The sequence below is a fragment of the Oncorhynchus keta genome, chromosome 36 (assembly GCF_023373465.1).
Source record: "Oncorhynchus keta strain PuntledgeMale-10-30-2019 chromosome 36, Oket_V2, whole genome shotgun sequence".
Classification (NCBI taxonomy): Eukaryota; Metazoa; Chordata; class Actinopteri; order Salmoniformes; family Salmonidae; genus Oncorhynchus; species Oncorhynchus keta.
The window spans coordinates 10,892,210-10,916,577 of NC_068456.1; the positions used below are offsets into that span (position 1 = coordinate 10,892,210).

The window sequence follows — 24,368 nt, forward strand, 5'->3', positions numbered from 1 at the left end:
CGGATGATCTCCACATGTGTATTTCCCACCGTAAAGCATGGAGGAGGAGGAGGAGTTATGGTGTAGGGGAGCTTTGCAGGTGACACTGAGATTTATTTAGAATTCAAGGTACGCTAAAGCAGCATTTTGCAGCGATATCCCATCTGGTTTTGGCTTAGTACCACTATCTTTTGTTTTTCAACAGGACAATAACCTAACACCCCTCCAGGCTATGTAAGTGCTATTTTACCAAGAAGGAGAGTGATGGAGTGCTGCATCAGATGACCTGGCCTCCACAATCCCCTGACCTTAACCAAATTGAGATGGTTTTGGAGGAGTTGGACCGCAGAGTGAAGGAAAAGCAGCCAACAAGTGCTCAGCATATGTGGAAAATCCTTCAAGACTGTTGGAAAAGCATTCCAAGTGAAGCTGGTTGAGAGAATGCCAAGCGTGTGCAAAGCTATCAAGGCAAAGGGTGGCTATTTGAAGAATCTCAAATATAACATATATTTTGATTTAACACTTTCTTTGGTTACTACATGATTTCATGTGTTATTTCCTAGTTTTGATGTCTTCATTATTATTCTACAATGTAGTGGCTAATAAGCATGTTGGTGTTATTTTTATTGCAAGGTGTAGGATATCAGTCCCACCAACCCTGCTAAGAATGGAATTATTATACATTTGTTTACAGGACAAATTATATTAATAGGGGCCTGAGAATCCGAGGAACCCGGGTCCTATTAGTGAATGTTAATTTATGCATAAGTGTACATTATATAAAACATGTGTTTCCATATGTGTAGGCATACTCATATCCAGTGTATTGTCCCATCTATTCAGTGAGTGAGCGTTTCAATGTGTGTTTAGCGTCACTGGTTTCACTGAAAGTCAGTCAAACCCCTTCTGCCATGCCACCTGGCTCCTTGGTTGCACCGCCTTTCATGTAAGGCAGCCAATCAGATATGTAGCTCAGCCAGACATACTGGGTAACCATGGCAGCTGTAGATTAACTTCCTGGACCATGTGATTTCAGGGTTTTAAAATAGAAAAGAGCCAGTTGAGTGTGAGGTTGAGCACTCTTTTGGACTATTAAGTCACAGGAGGCTACAGTATTAACTGCAGCGGGGGCCATTGACACAACTCCTTTTTCAAGTCCCCCCGTGAACTCCAGTCTTTTGATCAAACTACAAAAGGCACTTTTGATTTGAATCGAAAGCTCATTTAGAGATGTGTCCAGTGTTACAAGTTGACTTTGAGAAAATCAAGTTCACTTCAGTTGGCTTTTGATCCACAAGACAACAAGAGACCCATTGTTCTAGAGCCAGACTTCCAGAGTGGTCTGGAAGGAGTCTTATCTTTGGCTAGATTCTTTACTTAATGTGCCAGAAGCCATGTCAACAATGACTTTAAAATATAAATTAGTAAAACCATTGTCTGTTCTTTGGTAGACATTAAATAGATTTATTAGTAAAGGAATAGATCTGGTATCATCAGCCTGTATGATGTCATTGTTTTATGCTACTTTGATTATCTTCCATTTCCGTTTGTTTGGCTTTACTGCAACACGGACACACTTGAGTTTTTACTGAAACTGTACTGGGATTTAAATCCGATGGGCTACATGTGTATTTGTTTAGAGCGATAGGAGCTGACAGATGTGAAATCAGAAAATAGGTTAGAAACATAGAAAGTGGGAGGGGAGGTAAGGGGAGACAAAGAGAGGAAGAGAAGAGCGAGGGGAAAGGAGGTGCGATTGCAGCCATGGCGAGAGGAAATGCATGCTTTCTCCAGCAGTGGGAAATAGCCCAGCTGATGAGCCATCCGCAGAGAGAGGCACACGATGGATACTGACCGAGAGACAAGGCAGTGAAAGACTGAGAGTGACCGAGTAACTCAACAAAGATCCTGCCAAATTATTACCACATACTGTGTCCACACTGGCTTGGATACTTCAGATTGAGAGCTACAGGCAGAGACGGAAGAGGAAGCTAGACACCCCACTCTGTTTTTTTCTGGTTCAATGAAATTCAATGTACTAAGGAGACCAGACCCAGCTGCTATTTCATTCACACCCAGTTAAGTAGACCGGAACTGACCTTAAATTTAAAAAAAAATGGACTAAGCAAAGACAGTACAGTATGAAACTCTGTGGTTTAGTTCACTCAGGCCACAGAGTTTATATCTTCATTTATCCACCATCTTTGCTAAAGGGAGCCGGAGAGGGAGGAACTGACCGAGCCAGCGAGAGAGTTAAAGAGAGACGGGACAGCAGGGGAGGACAGCGACAGGGTAACGGCAACAGATTAGGGCGCCAAATAAGGCAGAGCGAGTATCCAGACACCAAGGAGGGGAAATGGAAGATAACATGTTGTGAAATGCACCATGAGGCTCTGCTAGGCTCAGGCTGAGAGCAGTGTCGGGCGTGTGGCTGGAGATTCCATGTGGTCAGTGGGATAGACTGTTGACTGGCAGGGTTACCTCACCGCAGAGTGCCGTGGTTGGGTGTGAAGGGGGCAGGGCTCTGGGGACAACATGGCACGCTATTTGCTCTGCTGGGGGGGCGGGGCTTTGGAAGACGGGTACCTGTATGCCCCCTATCCAGCCATCTACCGGTGAGTTCCCCACTACCATACCATACCTACATCCGTCTGTCTGTCAGAGGTGTGTGGACCTCAACAGTGTTATGGACAGCAGAGGTTGACTATATGTTTTTAACCTTTTGTTACGAATGGTCTAATGTTATGAAGTCAATGTGAGCTGATTATCTGTGTTTCTGTGACTCCTAGCTGGCTGGACAGTGTTATACCGTGTCTGGTAAGAAATGGGTGATGTTCATTACAATGATGTACAGGGTGAGAGTGACTGTTCCGAGGAGCTATGTGGAACTTCATGGTGTTATTGATGGCGTGATTAAACCTGTTGGCTCTGGTCCCCACGACAGAGGCTCACCTACAGTGATCAGCTAGCAGACTTGGCTTCACCTAGGGGGGTGGGGTTCTATAATGTTACGTTGTCCATGGACCATGTGGTGTTATTTGTCCAATAATTTCAGCTATTTTGCCATTTCCTGACCTGAGACTCGTCAACTGAATCAGCAACATAGATTCCTGTTTATTGCCTCTTTTATATAAACTGTAGCGCCTAGATTCTTGCTCTGTGTAGAATGCGAAATTGAATTCTTGATTAGGGTGTATATTTTTGGTTTATTTCGAAATGTGTTGAGTGAAACCCCTTGATGTGACTCATCTGATTTTCCAGGGTGCTTTGGCTCTGAACTCTCTGTACAGCAAGAGCTAAAACAGTTAATAATTCATAGCACAGATGGGAACTGGGATAAAAGCTCTAAGATATTTCCTAACAGGGGAAGCAATGTGATTCCTTCAAGTAGGCCTAATAACTTCCACAAACAACTCTCAGTGCCTGTTGGGGGGGTGTGCGTGTGTGTGTGTTGTAACATGCGTGGACGAATACTAACTTATTCAGTAGCCACATACACTCCTCACCCCTGTTGCTGCTCTGTTCTATAGCATAGCCTGAGTCAAAGAGCAAATATATCAGAGAACATGTAACTCCCATTGTTCAGCTTACTTTGGTTACCTTTTTAGATGTCATAGCTTCACCTGGAGCTTTGTCTGTCTGTCTGTCTTAGTTGGATGGTTTCTTCTCAGTGGTGATATATTGTCAGCCCTTGTCAACAAAGGCAAGACTGAGCACTTTCTCAGCATCTGTGGAGTGTGTGTGTGTGTGTTGACTGTTCTCATGATGCAGCACAACCAGTTTATGAGACTGCTGTTTTGGGGAAATAAGATGTCGGTTTGCGTTAGAGACCATGTGTATAACTTTTACAACCAACTTTACATTCGACTGTAAAGTTAAGGACATAACCTGGCAATATAAAGGCTGGAGGTCTGGTTTTAAATGTTGAGACTTTTCTATAGAGCTCCATGGACGCTGTTGAATGAAATATCCACCGGCCACTCCTGCTAGCATCCCAAAAGAACAGAGTCTCCCTCACCACACCCTGGAAAATAAGTCTGGGAGTCTTTCTCTCTCCCTTTTCTGTGGAGGAGTGGATCATAAACCCATTGTTTTAAGAATAAACAAACTCAGCCCCCTGTTACTTATCTCCCCACCCACCTCCTTTGTGGTGGACCATTCTGTCAGAGGGGGTGACCCAAAGGGCCGGTGGGATAAACCAAACACAACCAATAAACAGGGGTGTTCTATATCCTGTGATAGGTTGCTACCTTGCTGTGGAGGTCTGAAAGGAGATGCGTTTGAGGAGGAACTCTCTTGGTTTAAAGCAAAGTGGACTACTAATCAAAGGACCATGCTGTTAATTCGGTAGGGCAGATTACTTCATCTTATCTAGATGGGGATTCACCCACTGTAAATGCATGGGCATTTCTGCGATGAATGGCTGCAACTCTACCATGTTGTTGTAGGAAGGACTTGCTGACAGTTCCATCCAAGCTGTTAAATGAGCTCTGATTCTGTATTTTCTCAAATGTCTGCAGAGACATAAGTTTAACTTTAGTCAATTTGCTTTGTGATTATCGTGGGTGTAGTTTGTAGACGCAAATGGAAATGTTTAACCTTTTTGAAACTCTCTCTTTTTTATAGAGTATTTCAAATTTGAAGAATGAATTGACATGGTGATTTATTTCCGTTCCATACATGACTCATATCATTGCATACAGATTCTCCACTAGGGAAGAGCTTATTAGTTAAGCACTGTGCATGATCTTTGTTCTAGAAATTCTCCAGCCCGTTTTACATTTCAGAAGTGCAATAGATGGATCCTCCTTTCAGACACAACCAAAAGCACTGACATTTTCTGCTAACTTTTCTTTTTGTCTCTCCATTTGATTAAGAACAGTGTAGTTGGGTATAATCATTTGCAATCCACGCATGTTATGAGCTGCAGGAGAACATTCATGCACAGAACCCTTTTGATGTTCAAAAATGGAGAGTCCTGTGGGACTGTTTAGATACTACTGTGAATAGACATGCTAATACTATACTATACTATTAATAAGAGCCTGAAGATGGAAGGGCTGGAAATAAACCAATCCAGCTGCGTGTTATGAGTGAAAGCAACGCGGAGAAATGGAGAAAATCGACGGGTGTTTCCCTTGGAGACCATGGATTTAATACAGAGTCCATCTCGGTGTACTGCATGTTAAAATAGATGGAAGTTGAAAGGCTTGTATGGTTATAGTACAGCTACATGCTTGGAATAGTGGTTCTGTTACAATTGGCTATATCCTGCCAAGTATGGAAGGGCTGTGTGCCCACTTCCCATGACAATAACCTTGGCACCTGCTAGTCAACTGATTTATTAATATGGCACCTGCCAGTGCCAACCGTCTTCTTTACTATGTGCCAAGACAGTTTGGCACCGACAGTTTTATTATTATACAGTTGGCAAAAGGTAATACAGAATTTGAGACAGACCCAAACCTGTCCCGTATAATCGATTGTTACCTAGCTACTGGTTTTATAATAGGGCTAGCTAGAACAGCCTCATGTGAGTCATCCCTCCTCTCCTCTTGTCATCTGTCAGGGAGAAGCCAGGCCACCGGGCTCCAGACCTGTTCCCGCAGCAGGACGTGGGCGAGCACTTGGCCCTGGGCAGCACCGAGTCCCTGTCCAACGGCAACAAGGCTGACCTGCAGGCTGCCAAGCGCCTGGCCAAACGCCTGTTCAACCTGGATGGTTTCAGGAAGTCTGACGTGGCCAGGCACCTCAGCAAGAAGTGAGTTTACTGGAATACTTGTGTGTGTGTGTGTGTGTGTGTGTGTGTGTGTGTAAATACTTTAAAATAAAATTGAATTGGTCACATATTTAGCAGATGTTATTGCGGGTGGAGCAAAATGCTTGTGTTTTAACAGGGCAGTAGTATCTAACAATACACAATACACACATCTAAAAGAATGGAATTAAGAAATATGTAACTATTAGGACGAGCAATGTCGGAGTGCTGCTGACTGAAATAGAGTAGAATAGAAGTGGGGCTAAAAAGTATTTAGTCAGCCACCAATTGTGCAAGTTCTCCCAATTAAAAAGATGAGAGGCTTGTAATTTTCATCATAGGTACACTTCAACTATGACAGACAAAATGAGAAAAATATCCAGAAAATCACATTGTAGGATTTTTAATGAACTTATTAGCTAATTATGGTGGTAAATAAGTATTTGTTCACCTACAAACAAGCAATATTTCTGGCTCTCACAGACCTGTAACTTCTTCTTTAAGAGGCTCCTCTGTCCTCCACTCGTTACCTGTATTAATGGCACCTGTTTGAACTTGTTATCAGTATAAAAGACACCTGTCCACAACCTCAGTCACACTCCAAACTCCACTATGGCCAAGACCAAAGAGCTGTCAAAGGACACCAGAAACAAAATTATAGACCTGCACCAGGCTGGGAAGACTGAATCTGCAATAGGTAAGCAGCTTGGTTTGAAGAAATCAACTGTGGGAGCAATTATTAGGAAATGGAAGACATACAAGACCACTGATAATCTCCCTCGATCTGGGGCTCCACGCAAGATCTCACCCCATGGGGTCAAAATGATCACAAGAACGGTGAGCAAAAATCCCAGAACCACACGGGGGGACCTAGTGAATGACCTGCAGAGAGCTGGGACCAAAGTAACAAAGCCTACCATCAGTAACACATTACGCCGCCAGGGACTCAAATCCTGCAGTGCCAGACGTGTCCCCCTGCTTAAGCCAGTACATGTCCAGGCCCGTCTGAAGTTTGCTAGAGAGCATTTGGATGATCCAGAAGAAGATTGGGAGAATGTCATATGGTCAAATGAAACCAAAATATAACTTTTTGGTAAAAACTCAACTCGTCGTGTTTGGAGGACAAAGAATGCTGAGTTGCATCCAAAGAACACCATACCTACTGTGAAGCATGGGGGTGGAAACATCATGTTTTGGAGATGTTTTTCTGCAAAGGGACCAGGACGACTGATCCGTGTAAAGGAAAGAATGAATGGGGCCATGTATCGTGAGATTTTGAGTGAACTTCCTTCCATCAGCAAGGGCATTGAAGATGAAACGTGGCTGGGTCTTTCAGCATGACAATGATCCCAAACACACCGCCAGGGCAACAAAGGAGTGGCTTCGTAAGAAGCATTTCAAGGTCCTGGAGTGGCCTAGCCAGTCTCCAGATCAATACACTTTCAATATAAAATACATGAAAACAAGACTAACTATGCTAAATATTTTGTTTTGCAAGAGATTTTGTTGTTGGCAGACTGCATCGGAGCAGGATTCTATTTACGACTCGAGGCCCTACTCTACAGACTGGTGCGCCATAACCAATCAGAGCTGCAGTAGGCCTGTAGGCAAATCACTAATTTCCATCTATGGATTTGTGTCATTCACTCTGAACTGGATTTCATGTAGCCTTGTGTGCACATTTTGTCTTATTCTCTGTAATAATGGAATGGGAATAATAATGCATTTTATTTTGTAAAGTGGTTTCTTGCATCAAACAAGATGACAAAATATTTAGTCACCTCCTTGTCTGAAGGACAAGTGGATAAACAGGTTAATGTCAATGTAGGCCGACATTGAACACCACACATTGGCTGCTACTGTAGACTGAATGATAAAACAACTATTTCCATATTAAAATGTTATGTGATACATTTTCTCCATAGTTTTTTATGGTAGGCCACAGTAGCCTACTTGGCCGCTGTTAAACAGTAAATTAAAGCAGGTACAGTCTGTGTTCACAGTAAACGCACGCCGGAAGTTGCAGACGTTTCACAAGGTTCAAGTTTGCGCTCAGCAGACCTGAAATTTGCCCCGTGCTGAAAAATATTAGCGGGAACACTTGCTTGACATCAAAAAGTACTCGGTACATTTCGAATGCTTAGTAGGACAGAACATGAGTCTAATTCACGCTCTTATCAAGAGAACAACCTGGGTCATCCCTACTGCCTCTGATATGGCAGACTCACTAAACACACATGCGTCATTTGCAAATTGTTGGCGTGTCCCCCTGACTATCGATAGATAAATAAAAACAACAATTCTGCCGTCTGGTTTGCTTAGTATAAGGAATTAGAAATTATTTACTTTTGATACAGAAGTATATTTAAAACCAAATACTTTTACTCAAGTACTATTTTACTGGTTGACTTTCACTTGAGTAATTTTCTAATAAGGTATCTTTTTATTTATTTTACTCAAGTATGACAATTGGGTACCTTTTCCACCATTGTGTGTGTGTGTGTGTGTGTGTGTGTGTTGCTTAATACAATATATACAGTTGAAGTCGAAGTTTACATACTGAGGTTGAAGTCATTAAAACTCGTTTTTCAACCACTCCACAAATTTCTTGTTAACAAACTATAGTTTTGGCAAGTCGGTTAGGACCTCTACTTTGCATAACACAAGTAGTTTTTCCAACTATTGTTTACAGACAGATTATTTCACTTATGATTCACTGTATCACAATTCTAGTGGGTGAGAGGTTTACATACAATAAGTTGACTGTGCCTTTTAAACAGCTTGGAAAATTCCAGAAAGTTATGTCATGGCTTCTGATAGGCTAATTTACATCATTTGAGTCAATTGGATGTGTACCTGTGGATGTATTTCAAGGCCTACCTTCAAACTCAGTGCCTCTTTGCTTGACATCATGTAAAAATCAAAAGAAACCAGCCAAGACCTCTTAAAAACATTGTAGACCTCCAAGTCTGGTTCATCCTTGGGACTCATTTCCAAACACTTGAAGGTACCATGTTCATCTGTACAAACAATAGTACGCAAGTATAACACCATGGGACCATGCAGCTTTCATACCGCTCAGGAAGGAGACGCGTTCTGTCTCCTAGAGATGTACTTTGGTGAGAAAAGTGCAAATCAATCGTAGAACAATAGCAAAGGACCTTGTGAAGATGCTGGAGGAAACCGGTACAAAAGTATCTATATCCACAGTAAAACGAGTCCTATATCGACATAACCTGAAAGGCCGCGCAGCAAGGAAAAAGCCAATGCCTCAAAACTGCTATAAAATAATCAGACAACGGTTTGCAACTGCACATGGGGACAAAGAGCGTACTTTTTGGAGAAATGTCCTCTGGTCTGATGAAACAAAAATGGAACTGTTTGGCCATAATGACCATCGTTATGTTTGGAGGAAAGGGGGAGGCTTGTAAGCCGAAGAACCCCATCCCAACTGTGAAGCACGGGGGTGGCAGCATCATGTTGTAGGGGTGCTTTGCTGCAGGAGGGACTGGTGCACTTCACAAAATAGATGGCATCATGAGGATGGAAAATTATGTGGATGGAAAATTGTGGATATATTGAAGCAACATCTCAAGACATCAGTCAGGAAGTTGAAGCTTGGTCGCAAATGGGTCTTCCAAATGGACAATGACCCCAAGCATACTTCCAAAGTTGTGGCAAAATTGTTTTATTTTTTATTTTTTTATTTCACCTTTATTTAACCAGGTAGGCTAGTTGAGAACAAGTTCTCATTTGCAACTGCGACCTGGCCAAGATAAAGCATAGCAGTGTGAGCAGACAACACAGAGTTACACATGGAGTAAACAATTAACAAGTCAATAACACAATAGGAAAAAAAAGTGGAGTCTATACATTGTGTGCAAAAGGCATGAGGAGGTAGGCGAGTAATTACAATTTTGCAGATTAACACTGGAGTGATAAATGATCAGATGGTCAAGTACAGGTAGAGATATTGGTGTGCAAAAGAGCAGAAAAGTAAATAAATAAAAACAGTATGGGGATGAGGTAGGTAGATTGGGTGGGCTATTTACAGATGGACTATGTACAGCTGCAGCGATCGGTTAGCTGCTCAGATAGCAGATTTTTGAAGTTGGTGAGGGAGATAAGTCTCCAACTTCAGCAATTTAAAAAAAAAATGTTAAATGTTTTTTATATATTTTAATTTTTATATATATATATTTTTTTTTTATTTGATTTTATTATTATTTTTTTTGTGCAATTAGTTCCAGTCACAGGCAGCAGAGAACTGTAATGAAAGGCGGCCAAATGAGGTGTTGGCTTTAGGGATGATCAGTGAGATACACCTGCTGGAGCGAGTGCTACGGATGGGTGTTGCCATCGTGACCAGTGAACTGAGATAAGGCGGAGCTTTACCTAGCATGGACTTGTAGATGACCTGGAGCCAGTGGGTCTGGCGACGAATATGTAGCGAGGGCCAGCCGACTAGAGCGTACAAGTCGCAGTGGTGGGTGGTATAAGGTGCTTTAGTGACAAAACGGATGGCACTGTGATAGACTGCATCCAGTTTGCTGAGTAGAGTGTTGGAAGCAATTTTGTAGATGACCTCGCCGAAGTCTAGGATCGGTAGGATAGTCAGTTTTACTAGGGTAAGTTTGGCGGCGTGAGTGAAGGAGGCTTTGTTGCGGAATAGAAAGCCGACTCTTGATTTGATTTTCGATTGGAGATGTTTGATATGAGTCTGGAAGGAGAGTTTACAGTCTAGCCAGACACCTAGGTACTTATAGATGTCCACATATTCAAGGTTGGAACCATCCAGGGTGGTGATGCTGGTCAGGCGTGCGGGTGCAGGCAGCGAACGGTTGAAAAGCATGCATTTGGTTTTACTCTTGTTTAAGAGCAGTTGGAGGCCACGGAAGGAGTGTTGTATGGCATTGAAGCTCGTTTGGAGGTTAGATAGCACAGTGTCCAAGGACTGGCCGGAAGTATATAGAATGGTGTCGTCTGCATAGAGGTGGATCAGGGAATCGCCCGTAGCAAGAGCAACATCATTGATATATATACAGAAAAAAAGAGTCGGCCCGAGGATTGAACCCTGTGGCACCCCCACAGAGACTTCCAGAGGACCGGACAGCATGCCCTCCGATTTGACACACTGAACTCTGTCTGCAAAGTAATTGGTGAACCAGGCAAGGCAGTCATCTGAAAAACCGAGGCTACTGAGTCTGCCGATAAGAATATGGTGATCGACTGAGTTGAAAGCCTTGGCAAGGTCGATGAAGACGGCTGCACAGTACTGTCTTTTATTGATGGCGGTTATGATATCGTTTAGTACCTTGAGCGTGGCTGAGGTGCACCCGTGACCGGCTTGGAAACCAGATTGCACAGCAGAGAAGGTACGGTGGGATTCGAGATGGTCAGTGACCTGTTTGTTGACTTGTCTTTCGAAGACCTTAGATAGGCAGGGCAGGATGGATATAGGTCTGTAACAGTTTGGGTCCAGGGTGTCTCTCCCTTTGAAGAGGGGGATGACTGCGGCAGCTTTCCAGTCCTCGGGGATCCCAGACGATATGAAAGAGAGGTTGAACAGGCTGGTAATAGGGGTTGCGACAATGGCGGCGGATAGTTTCAGAAATAGAGGGTCCAGATTGTCAAGCCCAGCTGATTTGTACGGGTCCAGGTTTTGCAGCTCTTTCAGAACATCTGCTATTTGGGTAAAGGAGAACCTGGAGAGGCTTAGGCGAGTAGCTGCGGGGGGGCGGAGCTGTTGGCCGAGGTTGGAGTAGCCAGGCGGAAGGCATGGCCAGCCGTTGAGAAATGCTTGTTGAAGTTTTCGATAATCATGGATTTATCCGTGGTGACAGTGTCACCTAGCCTCAGTGCAGTGGGCAGCTGGGAGGAGGTGCTCTTGTTCTCCGTGGACTTCAGTGTCCCAGAACTTTTTGGAGTTGGAGCTACAGGATGCAAACTTCTGCCTGAAGAAGCTGGCCTTAGCTTTCCTGACTGACTGCGTGTATTGATTCCTGACTTCCCTGAACAGTTGCATATCGCGGGGACTGTTCGATGCTATTGCAGTCCGCCACGGGATGTTTTTGTGCTGGTCGAGGGCAGTCAGGTCTGGAGTGAACCAAGGGCTATATCTGTTCTTAGTTCTGCATTTTTGAACGGAGCATGCTTATCTAAAATGGTGAGGATGTTACTTTTAAAGAATGACCAGGCATCCTCAACTGACGGGATGAGGTCAATGTGTTTCCAGGATACCCGGGCCAGGTCGATTAGAAAGGCCTGCTCACAGAAGTGTTTTAGGGAGCGTTTGACAGTGATGAGGGGTGGTCGTTTGACTGCGGCTCCGTAGCGGATACAGGCAATGAGGCAGTGATCGCTGAGATCCTGGTTGAAGACAGCGGAGGTGTATTTGGAGGGCCAGTTGGTCAGGATGACGTCTATGAGGGTGCCCTTGTTTACAGATTTAGGGTTGTACCTGGTGGGTTCCTTGATGATTTGTGTGAGATTGAGGGCATCTAGCTTAGATTGTAGGACTGCTGGGGTGTTAAGCATATCCCAGTTTAGGTCACCTAACAGAACAAACTCTGAAGCTAGATGGGGGCAATCAATTCACAAATGGTGTCCAGGGCACAGCTGGGTACTGAGGGGGTCTGTAGCAGGCGGCAACAGTGAGAGACTTATTTCTGGAGAGAGTAATTTTCAAGATTAGTAGTTCGAACTGTTTGGGAATGGACCTGGAAAGTATGACATTACTTTGCAGGCTATCTCTGAAGTAGACTGCAACTCCTCCCCTTTGGCAGTTCTATCTTGACGGAAGATGTTATAGTTGGGTATGGAAATCTCAGAATTTTTGGTGGCCTTCCTGAGCCAGGATTCAGACACGGCAAGGACATCAGGGTTAGCAGAGTGTGCTAAAGCAGTGAGTAAAACAAACTTAGGGAGGAGGCTTCTGATGTTGACATGCATGAAACCAAGGCTTTTTCGATCACAGAAGTCAACAAATGAGGGTGCCTGGGGACATGCAGGGCCTGGGTTTACCTCCACATCACCCACGGAACAGAGGAGGAGTAGTATGAGGGTGCGGCTAAAGGCTATCAAAACTAGTCGCCCTAGAGCGTTGGGGACAGAGAATGAAAGGAGCGGATTTCTGGGCATGGTAGAATATGCTTAATGAAATGGCTTAAGGACAACAAAGTCAAGGTATTGGAGTGGCCATTACAAAGCCCTGACCTCAATCCCATATAAAATGTGTGGGCAGAACTGAAATTGTGTGTGAGCAAGGAGGCCTACAAACCTGACTCGGTTACACCAGCTCTGTCAGGAGGAATGGGCCAAAAGTCACCCAACCTATTGTGGGAAGCTTGTGGAAGGCTACCTGAAATGTTTGACCCAAGTTAAAAAATGTAAAGGCAAAGCTTCCAAATACTAATTGAGTGTATGTAAACTTCTGACCGACTGGGAATGTGATGAAAGAAATAAAAGCTATGATAAATAATTCTCTATTCTGACATTTCACATCATTAAAATTAAGTGGTGATCCTAACTGACCTAAGACTGGGATTTTTTTAGTAGGATTAAATGTCAGGAATTGTGAAACTGTGTTTAAATGTATTTGGCTAAGGTGTATGTAAACTTCCGACTTCAACTGTAGTTACAGTAAAATACTTTTGATATCTTTGGTTTGACCGGTCTAATTGTCTGTATCTTGTCATTCTGCAGTAATGAGTTTAGTCGGATGGTGGCAGAGGAATATCTCAGTTACTTCAACTTCTCAGGCCTTACTATTGACCAGGCAATACGGTGAGATCTTTCAATGGAAATGGTCAGAATATGTAGCATAATGTCCAAGTGATTTATTTATTTGTTCTTTCATTAAATAGTGAACACTCACAATGCTATATGTCTTCCACAGAGCCTTCCTGAGGGAGTTTGCCCTCATGGGAGAGACACAAGAGAGGGAGCGAGTGCTGGCCCACTTCTCTAGGAGATATCTACAATGCAACCCAAATGCAATACCTTCTGAAGGTTAGACCGGTTGAATGTGTGTGTGTGCGCACGCACGTATACATGCATTTGTGTGTGTGTACATATATGTCCACATACACATTATTTTGTTCAAGTTGTTACAGTTAAGGTTATTAAAGAACACATATTATCCACATACTGTGAGCCACTGTGGGGCACTGTTACGCTGATATTGCATTAGAACACACTGAAACATCTCTCGCTCGTTCTCCCTGTTCCAGACAGTGTCCACACTCTGACCTGTGCCCTGATGCTGCTCAATACAGACCTGCATGGCCACGTGAGTAACTGTGGGTGAGCCAGGGGCTAGAGAGCTGTGGAGGGACTGTTGGTAAAGAGTTGGAAGTTTTCTGGTTGAAAATATAGACCATTGGCTTGAGCAGGAAGACCACTGGGCCCTGGTTATAGCTTATAGATATGTAACCTATACGCTATAAAACATCAATACAGACCTAAAGTTGTCCTTCGCGGGGTCCTTAAGCAGACAATGTGAGTAAAGGTGCTTATTTTTTCCTTCCTCAGAATATTGGCAAAAAGATGTCCATTCTGCAGTTCATCAGCAACTTGGAAGGACTAAATGATGGAAAAGATTTTCCTAGAGAACTGCTCAAGGTCTGTTGAATTAGTTAAAATATACAGTAGAAACTAATATAGCTAGATGTGTGGAACCAGGCGCGTGTGCACGCACACACTTGCACGCACACACTTGCACGCACACACTTGCACGCACACACTTGCACGCACACACTTGCACACACACACGTGCACACACACACGTGCACACACACACGTGCACACAGTGGGATCCTTGGTTTAGCTGTAGGACCTCAATTTGACCACATGATCTCTTGATATCCATGATCTGGTTTCAGTCAGTCTGTTGAGAACTTTGTTTTTTCTCCCCCCCGATTGTTGGTTGACATCAGAGTAACTTACGCCACTGACTGGCAAGCCTGCTCAGACGATATCGAGAGATGCATGTCCTGAAAGCTGTCAGAGACGTAATGTTTCTCACCCTCCGATGTGTTCTTTTACATGCGTGATCCAGCGTTACGTAGTTTCTCCCTGTTGTAGTGGAAAGGGCTTTCTGTCTATTATAAAGGATTTTAATGTGATCTGTTGACCACCTCTGAGCTGTTGTTAACAGCACCATGTTGTGAGGATCAGAGAGAGCGAGTCAACATGTTCTACCTTCCACCCTCTCACTCTCTGCCTCGCTCCTGTGAGCAGCATCACCTCCTACTCCCTTGTTTTCATCTCCCTCCCTCCCTCCTTCCTGTGTTTTTCAGTTTCTCTTACTCATTCTGTTACAAATCATATCACCGCATGGCAGAAAATTTTCCATCTGCCTGCTTCTGTTCTTCCCTCGTTTCTCCATTTCATGTATGAAGTATATAATTCTTCTCTCTCCCTAATGGCTCCTTTGCTCTCTGTCTGTGATATGTGTTGTGTGCCTACCTTTCTGTTCCACCTACCTCTGTGGGAGCTCATCCCAGCTGCCCACAGAGATGACCAAGCTGTGTTACTCCTTAGAGTCTCTGTTAACTATTCATATCACAGCTGAGATATCACAATGATGAAATATTAGGGAAGGCTCAGCAATCCACCTTCTGTTTTTGTTCTATTGGTGCAGAGAGAGGAGGCTGCTACAGTACAGTAGTCAATGGGGCAGGGCTCATATGGTAAATGACTGGTGACTGGTGAGAGGGAGGACAGGCCTCTCAGTAAATGGGAATTCGGCTGTCACATGGTGCCGTCTGCTGTGATGAGCGTTTTGTCATGGTATTATCAGACAGGCGTTACAAATCACTGTCTTTCTCACTCGCTGCTTCCTCCCTTTCTCTGTCTCTCTTTCTTCCATATTATTCTCCATATCCTCTCTTTTCATAACCTTGTCAGTATTTTGTGTACAGTGTGAGTAATGTTAATGTGTCTGTTGGGCGGCGATTATGCAGGGTATGCTAATGCAGACAGTGTGGTGTATGAAAATATATTCACTCACCACTAAGTTGCTCTGGATAAGAGTGTCTGCTAAATGACTGAAATGTAAAAAAAGAAGTGTAGATTTCCATTTTTTTCTCTGGGTGTCAAGGGCATAGTTCTCTGTTGCTGTGGTACATATTAACACAACTCACTACAGTGGAGAGGTTCACTTTGCTTCCTACAATCAGCATGTCACACTGTTCAGTTACTGTCATAGGAAACATAAACAGTGAGTGTATTGACATAATGAGTCTGTGTTCATTGAGCTCACTTTGTGAATAGAGATTTATTTTATTTCACCTTTATTTAACCATGTAGGCCGGTTGAGAACATGTTCTCATTTACAACTGCGACCTGGCTAAGATGAAGCAAAGCAGTGCGACAAAAACAACAGAGTTACACATGGGATAAACAAACGTACAGTCAATAACACAATAGAAAAATCTGTATACAGTGTGTGCAAATGAAGTAAGGAGGTAAGGCAATAAATAGGCCAATAGTGGTGAAGTAATTACAATTTAGCAATTCCCACTGGAGTGACATATGTGAAGATGAGAATGTGCAAGTAGAAATACTGGTGTGCCAAAGAGCAGAAAAACAAAAACAAATATGGGGATAAGGTAGGTAGTTGGATGGGCTATTTACAGATGGGCTGTGTACAGCTGCAGCAATCAGTAAGCTGCTCTGACAGCTGACGCTTAAAGTTAGTGAGGGGGATATGTCTCCAACTTCAGTGAATTTTGCAATTTGTTCCAGTCATTGGCAGAAGAGAACTGGAAGGAAAGGTGGCCAAAGAAGGTGTTGGCTTTGGGGATGACCAGAGAAATATACCTGCTGGAGCATGTGCTACAGGTGGGTGTTGCTATGGTGGCCAGTGAGCTGAGAAAAGGCGGAGCTTTACCTAGCAAAGACTTAGATGACCTGGAGCCAGTGGATTTGGCAACGGATATGTAGCTAGGACCTGCCAACGGGAGTATACAGGTCGCAGTGGTGGGTACTATATGGGGCTTTGGTGACAAAGCGAATGGCACTGCGATGGACTACATCCAATTTGCTGAGTAGAGTGTTGGAGGCTATTTTGTAAATTACATTGCCCAAGTCAAAGATCGGTAGGATAGTCAGTTTTACAAGGGTATGTTTGGCAGCATGAGTGAAGGAGGCTTTCTAGATTTAACTTTGGAGATGCTTAATGTGAGTCTGGAAGGAGAATTTACAGTCTAACCAGACACCTAGGTATTTGTAGTTGTCCACATATTCTAAGTCAGAACCGCCCAGAGTAGTGATGCTAGTCGGGCGGGCAGGTGCGGGCAGCGATCGGTTGAAGAGCATGCATTTCGTTTAACTAGCATTTTAAGAGCAGTTGGAGGCCACGGAAGGAGTGTTGTATGGTGTTGAAGCTCGTTTGGAGGTTTGTTAGCACAGTGTCCAAAGAAGGGCCAGATGTATACAGAATGGTGTTGTCTGCATAGAGGTGGATCAAAGAATAACCCGCAGCAAGAGCGACATCGATATATACAGAGAAAAGAGTCGGCCCGAGAATTGAACCCTGTGGCACCCCCATAGAGACTGCCAGAGGTCCAGACAACAGGACCTCCGATTTGACACACTGAACTCTGTCTGAGAAGTAGTTAGTGAACCAGGCGAGGCAGTCATTAGAGAAACCAAGGCTGTTGTCTGCTGATAAGAATACGGTGATTGACAAGGTGGAAAGCCTTGGCCAGGTTGATGAAGACTGCTGCACAGTACAGAAGATCATAGTGGGTCAATCAATTTCATTTTAAAATATGTCCCGACCCAATAGTGGGAAACAGAATATCCACTTCAATGGGATAGATTGATCAGATACATTTTAGGGCAGTTTATTTCAAATGAATCTGCCCAATCCCAAAACAACCCCTGCCCCTACCTTGTATGCAGTTATATAGATCTGAAAAGATTGGATAGGTATAAGCAGTATGGCAATGGCTCCACCTTACCCTCTAGGCTAGGTATCCTATCCAAAGCTTTCAAGTCAATTTGATGAAGAGCGAAATGAAAACTGTGTACGGATAAGAAGTAAAGCCCTGTCAACATGATTTAGTCCTTTGTGTTTTAGCTCCCGTCATCCTCTGATAAGAGCGCTTCTCCTTTTCATTTGGGGCTGGATGGAATAGCACCTCTGTATGCATGTCAACCCCCTATCATCCCAGTCGGCTGACCAGACTGTGAGAGATCTTTTTCTGACAGGCTACCTTCCAGAGGATTCTTTTCCTCAGTGACCTGGAAATGTTAGCTCTCAATCAGGAGTTCCGATTATTTTGGTGTGTGTGTGTGTTGTGTGTTTCGAAAGGTTCTGTTTAATGGTTTTACATGATGTTCTATACATTGCTCATCCCAAAGGTGATCATTTGCTGTCCTTTTTGTATAGCCTATATTTCAGCCCACAAAATAGTAGCATTATCTGGAAAGTAGATTTCTTCCAAAGACTATTAATTACTGTATAAGAAAGGCACCATTGTTTCACACTTGTCCCTGGACTGCACATTCCTTTCTTTTACAATGTTAGACTGGTGGAAATGGAGTGTGAAAAAGACCTGCATTTTAACAAAACAGTGATATGGAGGCAAATGATTGACACTAAAAGGAGGGAGGGATCTGAACAGAAACATGGACCGGGATTTGCTGCTCAGCCGGAGAGAAATGCGCATAGAGAGAGAGAGAGAGCGAGAGAGCAAGCTCTCTGTCCTCATCATCCGCTTTCTTTTGTCACTGTGATTCAGTCTGGTTTTTTCATCTGAAGCACACAGGGAAATAGAACGACAGTTATTGAAAAGAGGGAGATGAAAGGAGTGCGAAGCACAGATGCAATTTTCTCTCCCGACTCTCATAGAGGGCTTTTCGGAGGGAAATAAGAGATTGACGCATACGAAGGAGAAATAAGTGGATGTGTGAGAACCATTTACAAGTTTGAAGACAAACCAGTAAAGAGGAGAGGATCCAGGAACGGAGAGAACAAAAAGAGAGAGAGAGAGAGAGAGAGGGGACCTGTTCAGTCCCTCATCAAGCCAAAAGCCTTTCATTTATTAGAGAGCAACAGGGTAGTCTGTCTCCAGCATCTGTATCGTCAAGCCGTGGATACATGTTGTTAGTTCCAATAGGATGTGCGGTGGCGTCAGTTTGAGGGTTCTCTTCGACAGCTTGCCTGTGAGTGAGTGGGTGGAGTCCTTTCCCTCCACCCGCTCGATCTGGTTTGGTGTGTGTTGGTTGTGGGTGAACTCCGTTGCTTGCTCATTGCTGTCTTATGGTTGCTATGATCGTCTAGTCATCATTCGGCCTTGTTAACTGGGTTGTTTACGTGTGTGTTTTTTTGTTTGTTTTTTTGTGACTCTCTTGAGTGTCATTAGTTGTTACGGAGTGTATGGTGGAGCTGTATGCATGTATGTATGTACCAGCTCTTGAATAGCATGTTGGCAACTGCTTGACATCCTTCCAAAAAGACTTCCACCTTCATAGACTTGACGCAGAATGGTGCCACAGCAAGTGGCAGTTGCACACCACTGTTTCTCCATACATGCATAATGAATGCATATGGATCCATTATGCAGGACCTGAAGTCCCTTCGGAGGGCTTGAGGCCCATGTTAACCTCCATCAGTGGTTTCCTCAAACGTCCAGTGAAGCGCAATTCGTCAGACCGCAACCCCTGTTGTCAGTCACCAGTGACAGTGACTGTCTGCCTCTCTGAGAGTCACCTCTTTTTTTTTTTTTTACCTTTTAACTGAATCTCTACATTTTGGTGTTAAGCTTTGAAGGAGGCCATATACAGAATCTGTGGAGCCTTTGATCAACAGGATCCGGGATTATCTGGCTTTATCCATCCCTCCACCGTCTCTTCTCCTCTAGACTGCTCCTGTTGGTGCATTATCATGATTGGTGTAAACAGCATCCACTCTGATGGGCGGAATCGCTCCCGCTCTCTTTGCTCTGTGCGGGTTCGCCGGGACTTCCGAGTGATGGACCCCTTCCGCTACCCCCGCGCCCCTCGCTCTCGTTCCCTCAAACCCTTGTCCTTCCCTGACCTGCTGGGAAGGTCCCAGGATGGACAGAACCACCCACAGGCCCGCAAGAAGAAGGCACAGCTTGGAAAATGCAGGGTACATTTTGTGTGGTTTGATTTGGTCGAAGCAGCAGGCTTGTGTTTCGATCAGTGTGACTAATATCATCAATGTGAACTGCTTTATTCAGGGCATCTAATGATTGGTGTCGCACAAGTAGCAGGATGACCAAGGGTCCCTCCACACTCATTAGACATTCCACACACACACAAACGTTTTTCATATGTGTGACGTTTGTTATGTCTTGTCTTTTTCTCTAGGCCTTGTACAACTCCATTAGAAACGAGAAGCTCCAGTGGACCATGTAAGTGCTCTTTGCATAAGAAGGATATTTTTGTTCTCATGAAAGTATGGGCATACAGTACCTGTCACACCTACTCAGTCCAGGGTTTTTCTTTTACTTTGACTCTTTTCTACATTGACGAATAATTGTGAAGACATCAAAACTATGAAATAACACACATGGAATCATGTCGTAACCAAGAAAGCGTTAAACAAATCAAAATCTAATTTTAGATGATTCCATGTGTGTTATTTCATAGTTTTGATGTCTTCACTATTGAATGAGTCGGTGTCCAAACTTTTGACTGTTACTGTATGTCTGACTTTATTTGTGCACTTGCCTTATTCAATGAAGTGCTGTTAAGGTTTCCTGAATTCATATCGTAGTTGATTCATTTTTCTCAATGTCACAAAATGTGTTGGATTGAAAATGTCTCTCAGCGTATCAATGTTTTTTATTGTAATTAGCCGCAAATCCACTTTGAAATCAGTCTACAAGCAATTTCCCCCCTACAGAATCAACTACCAACTGTGCCCCTGTAGCATTTGCCAGACTGTGTGTGCACCAAGGGTTGCTATTCTGGACCTAGTCTTTTGTGATGCCCTGAGCCCCTAATTTAAGACATAAGCTCTCCAGATATTGTTGCCATGGATACACGTCCCTACTTTCCTCTTTCGTAATTACAGGTCAATGTCTGACTCTGATTCTAAAGTGCAAACACATACAGCACACACAGTTTTAGGGGTTCAGTCAGCCTCTGAAGGAGAGCAGTGGGAGCAGCATCTTCTCTCACATTCCCTTTCACTCTGCACCACTTTAATCTTCCCGGTCCCAACATCCCAACGCTCACCATGTGCCTCCCTCTCTATCCTCGTTTTTCTGCCTGTAGCCTCCCCTCTCTCCCCTGACCCCTTTCCTGCTCTGTATTTCACTTTTGCCTCACCCTCCCTGTTTTTCTCCCTCTGAACCTCTCTTCTCCACTACTTGCTCTTGTGGATTCAGAGAGGTCAGCAGTTACTTAGCAACAGATGAGAGCTGTGATGTACAGTATGTGCTGACTGGTCGGTTCACTGTTCAGAATATACCTACATGTATTAGCAGCTGCAACACAAGTGGTTCGTTTCTGTCTTTAAAAAAAAAGCTAAATTGATGCAATTTTCTAACACTTAAAATTTGACCTGCGGGTATAATTTATAACTTGTTTATAAGCATTTTATAAACCTTTGTCTAACAAAAAGGCCTATTGTGTTATCTTTATGCATTTAATATTGCAACTGGCTCAAATTTGGCTGTTGTCAAAAATAAGGGGGTCACATGCTTATGACAAGTCTTACAATGCATTATAACTGCATCATAATGCATGATACCTGCAGGCTATGGTTTTGAGGAGGTATGGTGAAAGAAAAATGGATAGAGAGCGGAGGTGAGCGACAGTTCCTTTAAGACACCGACCCCCCCCATGGGTCCTGGGATATGTCACATCGGAGAGTGTTCGACTGAACCACATGCACATGCATGTGTGGTTTGTGTTCATGTTTCTGGTTTGTGTCCACAGATGTGTGGCTTCTGTGACCGTGGATGATTTCATCTCAAAGATCGACGCGTGTGTGCGTGCGCCTTTATGTACACATCTGAGTGTGTCTCGCAGAGAGACGGAGGAGGTGGACAGTACAGTCAGGACAGTGTGACGCAGCAGCACTCCCCCTCTGACTAACAGCAATTTCAAGCTCATACATTAATGAATGTTTATGGGAGCAGCTGCAAGGTTCCACTGGTGTACATATCTGCATTCAGCCAGTGTCTTCAGTGGGCGGGGAGACACCATCCTCCCCAAATGTCAGTACTGTAGGATTCTCTCTTATAGCCTCATCGAACACTCGGACCCCTCAGTTCACGGGAAAAGGGCATCACAGTCAGTCAAAGAGATGCCAGGATACTGTTATCTAACAGACAGTGAGTCACTCACCACTCATACCGATCAGGATTGTTCCTCTTGCAGCAAAACCATTTTTTTAATGTAAGAAATTAATTAGAGATATCTGAATGATAAGTGAGTGGATGAGATGTTCGACATAGCGTTCATGCTTGTCAAAGTGAGTTCTGTCAGTGTTCAGGCGCAGGGTTTTTGAGCAGGGTTTCAGTTGTTAGAAACTTGGTGAACCTTTCTCTGTGATTGGCCAGTAAGATGCAACCAAGCTGCTCGGCGGGAGCATCATGGGATGTGACCTCTCAGCGTGGGTGACAGACAGCCAGTGGCCCGGAAATCCAGAGGCCCTCACAAGCGTGGCATGCTGAGTGGATAAAGACATGGCTTTCTCACCTCCAAGCTATTAGGACTGAGCGTTCATTCATTTCTACTGGATCTGAACTGGAGGACACAACTTAAAACAGTTTGAGACTAGCAGGTTTTGTTGATTAGGGACGTAACTTTTTGTATTTGAATTGTGTCCTCTCCATAGCGACGAGGAGGAGTTGCGCAAGTCCTTTTCAGAGTTGGCCGATTTGCGCACTGACTCCGCCTCTCACACCATGAAGCGAATCGGCAGTGGTCTAGGCGTGGCCCAGAATCCTGACGCCCTGATCTATAAGAATGGTTTCCTGGTGCGGAAGGTCCACGCAGACTCTGACGGCAAGAGAAGTAGGTTCTCTTTACCCTCCCCTGTCACCATTCACCTGTTAACCATAATCTGTTCCACTTCACTGATAAATCTGACCGTGTCAATCTAAACATTGCTGTACTATTTTTAAGTTTGATTAAAAATCACACTTGGGAGCAGCAAATACTGAGTGGATATTTTCTTTGTTTCCATGATCTGTTTTTCAGCCCCTCGAGGTAAGAGAGGATGGAAGACGTTTTATGTCATGCTGAAGGGATTGGTCCTTTACCTGCAGAAGGTACACCAAACCACACCCCTCCCAACCATCCTTATATCCCAGTCTCTGATTGGACGTGTGTGATAGCATTCCGCTCTCTGATTGTCCATAGGGAGAGTACCGTCCAGATAAGCAGCTGTCTGAAGAGGATCTGAAGAATGCTGTTTCCATCCATCACTCTCTGGCCATGAGGGCAGCAGACTACAGCAAGAGGCCCAACGTGTTCTACCTGCGCACTGCAGACTGGCGAGTGTTCCTCTTCCAAGCACCGTGAGACTCCTCATCCTCCACCCACTCCTCATCCCTACCCTCTCCACCCATTTCTTATCTCCACCAAGTCCACCTCTTTAACTACATTCTTAATCGTATGGAATTATCTGACGCAATTTTGTGCCTTGGTCGTTACTCTTTCTGCCTTCTACAAGGTTGTTCTGTACTAAAGCTGTGCTAAGTGCCCCAAAACAGTAGTGATTGAGTATAGAGTGGGCAGTGCCCCTCTCATACAGCCCCAGGCTCAGGTAGAGGATCATGATGCTTCTGTGTCCCTGGAGAACACAGTTGTCTGTGACGTTCTAGATCTACACTTTCAGTGTTGGGATGAATTCAATTTCCATTTAGGAAGTTAATAAAACAAATCCTAATTGAAAATAAGTGTCACACTTCTTCAATTGATAACTGACCCTAAGCCTAAGTCTACGTGTGTTCTGGGGCTGATCATTTGTGGCCTTTATTCTGATAGCCAGTATCCAGATTTGAACTCTGTTGTCCTCCATCTCAGTAATGCAGAGCAGATGCAGTCGTGGATCACCCGTATCAACGTGGTCTCAGCCATGTTCTCAGCGCCACCCTTCCCTGCTGCCATCGGCTCCCAGAAGAAATTCAGCCGCCCGCTGCTGCCAGGCTCCAACACCAAACTGTCTCAGGTACACAGAGGCCTCCACTCACATCATGACCCATTCTCTCTCTTTCTCTCTCTCTGTCCTTCCAAGTACTAGTTCCCAGCCCAATCCCACTCATGCCATTCAGTATCTGTACTGTAGAGATCAACCCCCAAAATTGTAGGAACTTGTCTACTAAAGACAGACTCCTGTATACTTTTTTTTGTGTGTTGTAAATAGCAGTTCTCTGTTTTTAACTAACTCAAATGCGTAAGTAGGCATCTATGTTGATCAGAATTCTGTGTGAGTAACTGACTTTGGTGTAGCCTTATGTTCATGGTCCTCCTTTGCCTTGTGCACTGACAGGAGGAACAAGTGAAATCCCATGAGACACGTTTCCGGACCATCTCCTCTGAGCTGATCGAGCTAACTGCTGTGATTCCAGACAAAAAGGCCAAAGTTCGTGATCTGGAAGAGCACAAGCAACGTGAGGAGTACCTGGAGTTTGAG

The 24,368-nt window shown here is 44.1% G+C and overlaps 1 protein-coding gene across 4 annotated transcripts in view; it reads left to right on the forward strand.

Moving 5' to 3' along the window:
* psda (pleckstrin and Sec7 domain containing a) overlaps positions 1 to 24,368 on the forward strand; it is a 50,552-nt gene that overhangs the window by 23,294 nt on the left and 2,890 nt on the right. Inside the window, exons 1-12 of one of the 4 annotated variants that reach the window (XM_035754126.2) lie at positions 1,674 to 2,594; positions 5,549 to 5,740; positions 13,442 to 13,522; positions 13,635 to 13,747; positions 13,969 to 14,027; positions 14,270 to 14,359; positions 20,084 to 20,127; positions 22,566 to 22,744; positions 22,931 to 23,001; positions 23,093 to 23,250; positions 23,759 to 23,903; positions 24,225 to 24,368. In XM_035754126.2, the coding sequence (XP_035610019.1) occupies positions 2,515 to 2,594; positions 5,549 to 5,740; positions 13,442 to 13,522; positions 13,635 to 13,747; positions 13,969 to 14,027; positions 14,270 to 14,359; positions 20,084 to 20,127; positions 22,566 to 22,744; positions 22,931 to 23,001; positions 23,093 to 23,250; positions 23,759 to 23,903; positions 24,225 to 24,368 (1,356 nt within the window). In that variant the 5' untranslated portion in view covers positions 1,674 to 2,514. Of the gene's footprint in view, positions 1 to 1,673; positions 2,595 to 5,548; positions 5,741 to 13,441; positions 13,523 to 13,634; positions 13,748 to 13,968; positions 14,028 to 14,269; positions 14,360 to 18,371; positions 19,863 to 20,083; positions 20,128 to 22,565; positions 22,745 to 22,930; positions 23,002 to 23,092; positions 23,251 to 23,758; positions 23,904 to 24,224 lie in introns of those variants that run through there. The other 3 variants (XM_052498461.1, XM_035754124.2, XM_052498462.1) reach the window with 3 other exon arrangements.